This window comes from Cervus canadensis, chromosome 1 (assembly GCF_019320065.1).
Source record: "Cervus canadensis isolate Bull #8, Minnesota chromosome 1, ASM1932006v1, whole genome shotgun sequence".
Classification (NCBI taxonomy): Eukaryota; Metazoa; Chordata; class Mammalia; order Artiodactyla; family Cervidae; genus Cervus; species Cervus canadensis.
In genome coordinates this window covers 6,751,813-6,762,392 of record NC_057386.1, presented here as the reverse complement: position 1 = coordinate 6,762,392, position 10,580 = coordinate 6,751,813, and the positions used below count along the sequence as shown (strand labels likewise).

The 10,580-nt window shown below is 38.7% G+C and overlaps 1 protein-coding gene across 1 annotated transcript; it reads left to right on the top strand.

The window, feature by feature from the left end:
* The first annotated feature begins 317 nt into the window (after window positions 1–317).
* On the top strand, window positions 318–9,240 carry SUMO2 (small ubiquitin like modifier 2). The gene is made up of 4 exons (XM_043460506.1): window positions 318–481; window positions 2,088–2,219; window positions 6,445–6,516; window positions 8,582–9,240. Exons 1-4 carry the CDS (start codon window positions 461–463, stop codon window positions 8,642–8,644), a joined length of 288 nt encoding a protein of 95 aa, XP_043316441.1. The 5' UTR covers window positions 318–460; the 3' UTR covers window positions 8,645–9,240.
* The last annotated feature ends 1,340 nt before the right edge of the window (window positions 9,241–10,580 follow it).

Sequence of the window (10,580 nt, the reverse complement as noted above, 5' to 3'; positions counted from 1 at the left end):
TTCCCCGGCTTGTTTCTCACGTCTAGGCCTCGAGCCTCCTTGTCCCCACCGAGGACCAGCTGGAAGCCATTTTGATTAAGCTCCACCACAGAAGGAGGACAATACAGCCCCGCCCAGAGCCAGGCGCGCCCCCGCGGCGGGCCGGGTGCGCGTGTCCGCGCCTCTTCCCGCCGGCCTGGCCGGCGCCGGAGCCAGGCCGGGGCGGCGCGGGGCGGGGGTTGGGGGTGGTTATGTAAGCGTTGCGCGCTCCCGCGAGGCGGCAGCCAATGAGGAGCCTCGGTGACTCGGGCTCGCGCACGCAGGGTGGGGGGAGGGAGCGCACGACGTGCGCGCGCCCTCTCCCTCCTCCACCGCTGCCGCCTCCTTCTTCTGCCGCTCCTGGTGCTGCTTGTGTGCTCGTTCCGTGCGGACCTGGTACCTCTTTTGTGAAGCGGCAGCTGAGGAGACTCCGGCGCTCGCCATGGCGGACGAAAAGCCCAAGGTGAGCTCGGCGCCGGTCTCCGCGCCTCGCCGTGCGGCCGGGGTCACGGTGCGGGCCGGGGTCCGGCCTGAGCCCGCCGCGGGCTCCCCGCGCCTTCCCGGGCCCCCCACGGGGCGGCCGCGGCTCAGGCCCCGGCGCTCCGCGCCATTTTCCTCCCTCCCCTCTTCCTCCCGCCCGCGCGGGAGGAGGCCCCGCCGCCCTCCCCCGCCCCCGGCCGCCTCGGAGTGCGCGCCGGGCGCGAGTTGGGCGGGCGAATCGCGGACACCCGCGGGCCCACCGGCCGCGAGCGGGGCTTCTTGGGCCCGGTTGGCCGGGCGCGCGTGACGAGGGGCGTTAGGGCGCGCGGTGTCCCCACCCTCGGCGGACCCCGCGCCCGGGCGGGTGTTGCTGCCTCTGCTGTGGCGAGGAGTTCCCTCGGCCCAGGGCTTCCCCGCTCGGGGGTGGGGGCCGCAGGCATCTGGAGACCCCTGCCCCGGGCCGCACTGGCCGGCTGAGGGCTCGGGGCGAATCAATGGGCTGCCGATGGGTTGGAAGCCGGATGCCCGTTGGGCTGTCCTCAGGGGCAGGGGTTGGGGGATTCCCGGGGAGTATTTCCCACATTTTTTGTCGGGATGGGCAGGGGCTTTTCCCTGGGTGCCAGGTAACCCTTAGCTTGCCGAGACCATGTGGTTTGGAGAAGTTGGAGGCAGATGTACGAGCAGAGAGACTTTGCAGGGCTTAACTTTTTTAACGTGAGTTTTGAGGCACCAGGCTTTTCCCTGGAGGACTAGGGCGCACACTTTTTCCTGGCACACGGGACTTTCTTTTGGTTGGTTTTGTGACCCCCACCCACCGCCATCCCCTTTCCTTCTGAAGTGGTTTAGGGACTACAGAATTCTTTCTGCACTTGGTTTTGGTGAACTTCAGATTTTGTCGAAATTTACGAGGAAGACTTGGAATAAAAGTGCATTTGACTCATGACAACAGAGGGGAGTGGAGAAAAAGCTCTCAACTAAAAATAAACAAAAATGAAGCTGCTCATAGAGGCGAACAATAATAGTGGTTTTGAGTTATTACTGTTGCTTCGGAGAGAATCAAAGGATATTCCTCAGTTAGGTGTTTGTTTGTTTTCTTAATGTAGTTTGAGATTTGTTAGTAAACTTAATTTGCTAACTTTTTAACGAGATTCGTGATGAGTTTTGAATTGTAAGCTTTAGATTTTTGTTTCTTGCATTGTGTACTCAAAGCACTTTAAAACGAGAAAGGATGCTTGTTAATCGTTTTAAGGCAAAGATATATTTTGGGAGATGTCATTTTTTAAAACTCAGAATCAAAGGGCATTGCAGTAAATTGAAGGGGGGTACATCTTTAAAAATCGATCGTTGATACTGATAGTATTGAAAGTAGGCTGCTTTTCTGTTTCTGCGACAGCTATTTAATATTGTTGCTTCAGAATTTCTCATCTCTCAGATTGATTTCAGCAGCTGAAAACAGCTGTATGTTCTGTTGTCATACCGAATGAGAAACCTGTTGATTTCTGATGTGACTTGGGCTGCTGCTTCTTTAAAAGGTGTTTGTCTTTTACGTTTTCCAAATTATACTTTAATTTTTTTTTTTCCCCCAACAGGAAGGAGTCAAGACTGAGAACAACGATCATATTAATTTGAAGGTGGCGGGGCAGGATGGTTCTGTGGTGCAGTTTAAGATTAAGAGGCATACACCACTTAGTAAACTAATGAAAGCCTATTGTGAACGACAGGTGAGGAGCTGACATGTGTACTTCCTCTGAATAAAACGGATTTTAAAAAACACAAACATTTTCTTGAGAAATAGAAACCAGTATAATATGACAATAGATTGTTTTTGGTAGAATATATATACACTTATATACTTGACATATCAGAGTTTTATCATACACTTGGTTTGTTGATTTTTCATGAAACCGTCTTTTTCATGAAAGATGGTTCATATACATGATTCTGGTTCTGTGCCATAATGCATTCTTGTCAGGCCCTTTTTTGACAATTTAAAATTTGTCTTGTGTTGAAACAGTTTATTTCGAGTATTTTAACCAATTTGGAAATAAAATTGTGAGTTTAAGGACATTGCAAATTTTCTGAGGCATGTAAAGTTGTAATATTTTCGTTTTACACTGATAGTAGAGAGGTCAGGTGTAAACATTCCTATATTAAAGACATTTGAATTTTACTCAGAAAATAGTAAATTTTTTACATCAAGAAGGGGAAGTAGAAATCAACAGATGCTAGGAGGTAAATGTGAGCTTTAAGACAAAAAAGCTTCCTTTTGTGATGTTGAGTCTGTAATGCTACAAGACAACTTTAAAGTTGACTTTTGCAAGTATAGCAGGAACTAGTACATCTAATCCAACAGTAAGTATTTTTCTTGCTTGACCCTGGGTGAATAACATATAAAAGCTCGGAAAATTATTTTGTTAGATTAAAACAATTTATCTACATTACACATTCACCTCCTAAAAATAGGTTCAAAATAAAGTTAAAATCTCTACAAGTTTCACGGGGTGCCTCTACAAGTTGGGAGATTGAATTCGAGTTGATACTTGGGTCTCCTTTATGACATTGAAAGGCTTCTTAAAGAAACCAAAGACTTCTTTTGAGTTTGAAGCTTTATTTTATGCCTGATGTACTTACATAACAGAATACTATGATTATAATTTTTTATCTATATAGGTAAGTTTTTTCATAATTCTTTACAAAGATACGCCCTTCAATGTACTTTTATTTGAAGCATTTTGGTTAAATCCTGTAACAGTAAATACATACTTACTAATTATGCTAAAGAGTATCTACAGTATTTTAGCAATAATACCCCTTCAGGTTACAGGGGAATATTAAAAGGTGGAACTTTTATGTAGCACAACTTTATACAAAATAGAAACTCAGGCTTAGATTTGGTAACTTTTAACAAAATCCTCTGCATATCATGCCTAACTTTTCTGTGATTACTATTAAATTTTAGCTTTGATTTAAAACTGGACTGAAAATTTTTGAATTTAGAGAAGGATACATTGAATACCCATGAGTCTGCCCCCTAGATTAACAATTAACAGTTACATATATATATTTTTTGCCAGAATCATATAAGCTGGGGCATTATACTGTGTCCCAGAAGTAAAGCGCGTCTTCTGTTTTCCAGATTTTCCTTTTATAGGGAATTGTCCTATAAGGTCAGTTAGTGGGTCAATCAAGGATTTTTTAGTTTCTCTTCTGTGTTAAAATAAATCTACTGTACTGCCCAGATTAGTTTTCTTTGATTTTTCTCAGTTATTAGGCATAAGGTTGGGATTATATTTGACTAAATGTGTTGAGACCACTCTTACTTTGCATTAGAGGAAAAAACATTGGCAATCCATAAAGAATATAATTCTACTGCATATCTGTTGGAATGCAAATATGATTTGAAGATAGTATCCAGGAAGAATTTGGGAAGATGTTTATTCCCATTTTCCTCTTAAATTGGGGATAACCTCAAAGTTTTGAGTGAAAGAAGGTCCCTGTTTACTTTTTGAGTGGTTTCTCTGGTTCTGAGGAAGGGGACTGAGTCCATGCTTTTTAAGTGTGGCACATGTTATTTAAAAAAAAAACTCAGTATTTATCCCATCTAATTTGCAGAGCTTTTTTGGCAGGTGAGGAAGAAGACCAAGAATTTCCTATCAGGGTTTTAATTGAATGCTCATATTTACTTTCTAATGCACTCATTTGGCATTGGATCTCTGGAGGAGTCCCAGTGAATGCCTACTAGGCATCTCAGACTAAACATGCAAAAGAGGACCCTTGATTCTACTAGAAATCTTTCTGTGGTGTCCCCACTCAGTAAATAGCATCATTTTACATCTAGTTGCCAAAACCTTAGGATCTTCCTTGATGATGCATCATAACTCAAAATCCATCACCCAGTTCTGTTCTCTGTCTAGACTTGGCTCAATACAGTAGCCACAAGCCACATGTGACTGATTACCACTTGAAATGTGGCTAGTCCAAATTGAGATGTGCTGTAGAGTGTAAAATAAATGCCAGATTTTGGAGGCTCGGTATGACAAAAGGTTCAATTTTTAAAATGTTGATCGTAAAAAAAAAAAAATAAAATGTTGATCTTATGTTGAAATGATAGTATTTTAATTATGTTGAGTTAAAACATTTTTATTAAGCTTTTACTTATTTTTAACTTTGTAGTGTGGCAGCTAGAAAATTTAAAATTACGTGTATGGCTCACACAGTATTTCTATTGGGTAGTGCTGAGCTCTCAATCATTTTTACTCTACACTTGATTACTACCTCAGGGACTTCTCTGATTTCAAAGTGCCCTGGTTCACTCAGTTCTCTTTTTTGTTTGTTTTGATGTTTTTCTCTTTGATTATTGTATTTACCTGTCTCTGCACTAAAATGTAAGCTCCATGAGCATAGGGCTGTTTTGCTCACTGTTTCTCTAGATCCTGGACCAGTACTGGCTTATAGAATGTGTTCAAATGCTTATAAAATGATAGAGATTCAGACTAGTATCTCTAGAGGTTGGTTTCTAGATAAGTTTTTCATTCACATGTAGAATTAGTTTGCCCACTTAATAGCAGCCACAGATCCTTCAGCTAAATGACAGCATAGTATTCCATTCTACTGTAAATTTACCCTAACCCTAGTTGTTCTCTAGGGTGTCAAGTAGTTTCAGAGAGCCCAGGATAATTGGTTTAGTCCAGTTCATTTTTGTGAAATGAAGAAGTGGAAACATGTAGAGAACGTCACACAGCTCTTCTGGGGCACAACTCTAAAGCTCAATGTTGAGATTTATACATAAGAGAAAACCAAATACTGGTTTAGTGTAAATTCATTGTTTAAATTTACATAGTTTATGGAATCTTAAAAGCCAGTTTCCTGAATTTTGGACTTTTGATCTCTAGCAAAATAAAAGAGCTTTTATTGATAAGGAAAAGCATAAAAAGGTGGCAATAAAGGAGTACAGTTTGCTTGTGTTCTCCTGGCCCTGCCTTTCCCCTCCCCGCTCCTTATTTTGAATGGTCACACCGTTGACCTTATGTCCTTATCAGCCGATGTAGTGAGGGAAGAACACGGCGTATAGAAGGTGCTTAGTGTTTTGTTGAAGCAGTCGTCTCCAGTCTAGTGTTTGTAAATATGTAATAGTAGTAATGGCTTGGCATTGGGTTCTTGGTTGCTTTGTGTAATCACAAACTAAATTTGAAAGTCATGAGGAATGAATTAGGTTATGGCTGTCACCTATCTAGTGGGGGATTGCTTGTGTTCCTCAAGACAAGAGCTAGTCTGGAAGTGGGTGGTATGTGTCAAAGACTCGAGTTTTAAAGGAAAGCAGTATGTTACAGGTAGTTTTAAAGACCAATTCAGTGAATAAGTGAATCCCTTGAATAAGGGAATACAGGTGTTAAACAAGTGTTTATGGAATACTTGATCTCAATGTTTTCAGTCCTAGGAACTCAGTTTAATTTTCTCTTAAATATTAAAGCAAAGAGTTTGTATAGCAAGAGTTAACAGGTGTAATTTGTGCATGATACAGGAACGACTTTGTATAAGACGCTTCCAAGAAAGCTATTTTTCTAGTTAATATATTCACAGCATACCTCCAAAGATACTCTTATTTTCCTATCTTGTTCTCATTTGGCTGCAGTTACCAACAGCTTCACTATTTTGCTCCTTTCCCTTCCCCACCCCTGTGACAGGTAGGTAATTCTTGAATAAGTTGGAGTCCCCTTTGCAGAAAGTTGCATGTTTAGGCTCGTTTATCTCCTTAAATGCACGTAAAAATTTCTTGAAGTTATACTCTAGTAATAGAATTTATTAATTAAGCTCTAGTAATAGAATGAAAAACATACTATAGTTTAGAGAAAGTAAAAATCACCCCAAATCACTTAATCGATACGGAAACCTGAACATAATCTTAACTTTCTTTCCATTCTTATTGCTATTAAACTCTTTGTCCAGGGTTTGTCAATGAGGCAGATCAGATTCCGATTTGACGGGCAGCCAATCAATGAAACAGACACACCTGCACAGGTAAAAATCTCTTTGTGCTAACTTGAAAACCAATGTGTTCATAATTTTCTCAACAGCTTTGTTAATTTGTGAACTTCAGTCATTGGAATATAGTTCTTTACCAGAGTTCAGAGCTATGTAAAATATAACCAAAGGGGAACGAAAATAAAAATTGGAATAAATTCAAGAAATGCCAACGGTTTTTTAATATCTACTTATCACTTAGTAAAGCTAGTAGGTCCATTTTATTTTAATCCAAGTTTTCCTCTTGCCAGCATCATTTGGAAGAAAATAATTAAAATTCCTGTCTGTCGCTTCAGATTGTTGTTTTCTTTCTGTTTTCATTGCTGCAACTCTAGGTCATATTCAGGGTTTCTCACAAGTGATTGATTGACTATTCTCTAGCCATTTTAGCTCCTCTTGATGTCTTGATTACGGATATTTCTGAACTGAAGGGAATCCAGTGGTTCTAACTCTTGATAGCTTGTGTTTCATAAGGCTGTTGATAGTAGGTCTCTTTCCAAACCCCTTAATTGTTTGATCCCTTAATCTCTACGTATAATCTCAGTTGTTCTGTCAGTTTGTAGGGAATCGACTGGGCTACCTTGTGTAGCAGAAATTTTTTGTCTTTGTTTCTTTTTACCTTCTGAAATTCAGTTTAAGACTTCCAGTTTTGGGGGGGGAAATTGATAGCAGAAATTTAAATTGGACCCCTTGTACTTTTGAATTTATCACCCCCATAAAAAATAGGAAGTTATAAGTATGAGTGAAACAGAACATCCAGATTTGTTTTTGTTGATAATCTTCAAAAATTTCACGTCTATTTTCTGTTGGTGAATCTCTAAGAAGCAATTATAGTGTGTAGCCACAAGGAGGAGCTGAATTCTCTTGAATGAGAAAAAAAGCTCTCCTGTATCCTTCAAAGGCATTTAAACTTTCACTATAAAATTTTAAAACATTTCAGTAGTTTCATTTTAGTGGATAGGCTGAAGACCAGTTTTGATGGTTTTAAGAATTAAACCATTATGCTGGGCTCTGATGATAATGTATTTTCTGTTTTTTGAAACTCTCACCCACCACCAAAAAGTTCTGGAACTTGTTTGTTATGCTAACTGCAAATAATTAAACCTGGGGAAGGTTTGTTCACAAGTGCATTTATAAAATCTTCAAATTGAATTTGGAATTGACCATTTTAGTATTTGGAATTGAATTTGTTTTAGAATAATACTGACTCATTTTAGAATTGTTCTTCCAGTATTTATTAAGTAGCAGAATTGTATAAATTAGAACATCTTAGCAGTCAGTTTTAACAGCAGTATAATTGTTAATGCACTTACCATTTTCTTAGATACTTTCTTTGACTTATTGAATTCTTATAACTGAATGATACTCCATTTTACAAACAGAATTGAGACTTAATATTTTAATACTTTAACCCTACTTGTACTATATTTCAACTTCATTAGAAACAGTTCCCTTTTGATTTTAACAAGTCTGTTTTTCCCATATGCCTTTCCTTATTGCATAGTGGTAACCACTGTTTTGTACATAGGCAAGGATATGTTCTTGTTGTACACACATTTACACAAAATTAAAACTATGTATACAAATGTAATACTATATGGTATTTGATGCCTGGTTTTTTCATTTGTTTTTTAGCCTAATATTGTCTCTAAGGGATATTTCCTTTTCTGCCTGTGTAAATCTACTTATTCTTTAATAATAGCTACATGGTATTTCATGTATGCATGTACCATATTTCTTTGGGTTTTTGATAATTTGGTTATTTTCAGGTTTTTGCTCATCTAAACATTGCATTGAGATCCTTCATACACATCACTTTTATTTTCAGTAATGAAAGATGATTTAACTCATGGTCATACTCATTTTTTAATCTAAAAACTCAGTTTTCTATAATGTTAATAAAAAAGACCAAGTGAAAAATTATTCAAACCTAAGTCTAATGCTACTTTAAGCTGTGGGACACTGGAAGGGATAGAACTCATTCAGTATATTTAAATCTGATAGTTAAACATTTTAAGAACTGAGTAACAAATGGTGGATTATTTTTTCTCATTTATGCTAGTTGGAGATGGAAGATGAAGATACAATTGATGTATTCCAGCAGCAGACAGGAGGTGTCTACTAAAAAGGGAACCTGCTACTTTACTCCAGAATTCTGTTCCTTCAGACCAAGAAGACATTCTCAATTAGAAAACCGCAATTTGGTTCCACCACATCCTGACTACTACAGTATAGTTTCTCTATTCTTTCATTTTCCCCTTCCCCATTCCTTTATTGTACATAAAGTAACTGGTGTATGTGCACAAGCATATTGCATTTTTTTTTAACTAAATGGCCAATGGTATGTTTTGATCGACATCAAATGGAGATGGGATGGGGAAAAATACTGATTCTGTGAAAATACCCCCTTTTCTCCATTAGTGGCATGCTCATCAGCTCTTATCTTTATATTCCAGTAAGTTATTTTGCTCTCACTGTTTAACAAAAAAAAAGAACAACATAAAAATTCTTGCATACCTTGTTCGATTGGAGAATTTTAATGTTTTTCATTTATCATTGTAAAACCAAGGACAATTTTATAACTTTTTTGTACGTAGCTGTTACATGTAGGGCAATCTGTCTTTAAGTAGGGATAAATTACTCTAAAAGAAATGAATCCTAGATAGTTTTCCCTTCAAGTCAAGCGTCTTGTTGTTTAAATAAACTTCTTGTTTAAAATGAGCTGTTTTCTTTATTCTGAGGAATATTCAGTAGAAAGTTGAAGCTTAGACAAAAACATGACCTGAATAGGCCTGTTAAAGGTAACATTTCAAGGAAGAAATAAAGCTACTTTGCATTTCGGACAGACTAAGGCAAAACAAAGAATAACAAAGTTACATAAATGACTAGCAAGGAATGCTTCAGCCTCCTTTCAGAAAGTTCAGTCAGTTCCAAGTATGCAACTTTTACTAGCAAAAAATTGGGTCATAGTGTTGTGGGTTTACTCTGAAGTATTCTGTAACCACCACCTGAGGCAGAGTTGGTTAGTACACAGCTAGGAAAAAGTTCTAATTTTGCTGACTCTGCTGATGTATCCTACTTCACCATTCTAATCTTCATTTTGTCTGATGGTAAATACTCCCTAACCTAGAATAGAGTTTTTGTTCCTTATTTAAGGATCTAAAGTGACAGAAAACATTTTTATTTATATATATACACATTCTTATAGCAGTTAGATGTGCAGATCACTACAGTTTTTAAATTCAAATGTATAGGAAAGAAAACAACTACAGAACCAATAAATAGAATATTGGAGCTGGAAAGATTTAAAGACACTAATTCTAACCCTGTTTTAAAAATGAGAAGGCTGAGGTCCAGAGGATAATTTGTCTCACAGTTATTAATAGATGGCTATAGAACTGGGACTGGAGATGAGGTTTTCTGATGACTTGAGTTTTCCAATAATGGTCCTCAAGAAACTCAATTCCCACCCTTACTGCCTAATTGTGGCCTTTTGAATGAAGACTGCATGAACTATCATGGACTCGATTATGTTGCAATGTGGTCTGTCTTACATTCCCCATTTCTGTAGTGAATGAGCTTTCTGAGAGACAGCGGGAATTGCATAGATTTTTGACCATTTGTAAGTTAAATCAACTGAAGTTTTTATTTTCCTGTATGTGTAGTGTGCCAACCTGTTTTTACAATTTATATTGTGAAATAATGTGAGAAGCCTGCCCCCAAGAATTCTTAGATCAGGTAAGTACATTTCTCTTGTTGTCCTGGGTACTGTTAAGTAGTGGAATTTTGTTGTCCCCAAAGGTAAAGTTAGGATTGAAATTCAAGCCAGAGAACTTTATTAAAGAAGGATTCTTTTTAACACTTTGAAAACAAGCAAATTGTTGAAAATGGTGAAAGTAATTGTAGCATTTTAATTTTTTTTGGCTTGGGAGGAGAGGTTCAAGTGATGGGAGTTATACTGCTGTTTTGGTTAACTGTTAGGATAGTTTTGCTAAACACTGTCTTGCTGTGCTTGCATAAGCCACATGTTTGTATCTCAGAAGTAGCAAATAGTATCTAAG

Excerpts from the sequence above, each read along its gene's own strand:
- SUMO2 (XM_043460506.1), top strand. The coding sequence starts at position 461 with ATGGCGGACGAAAAGCCCAAG. Across the intron at positions 482-2,087 it reads TGGCGGACGAAAAGCCCAAG|GAAGGAGTCAAGACTGAGAA; the intron begins GTGAGCTCGGCG and ends TTCCCCCAACAG. Across the intron at positions 6,517-8,581 it reads AAACAGACACACCTGCACAG|TTGGAGATGGAAGATGAAGA; the intron begins GTAAAAATCTCT and ends CATTTATGCTAG.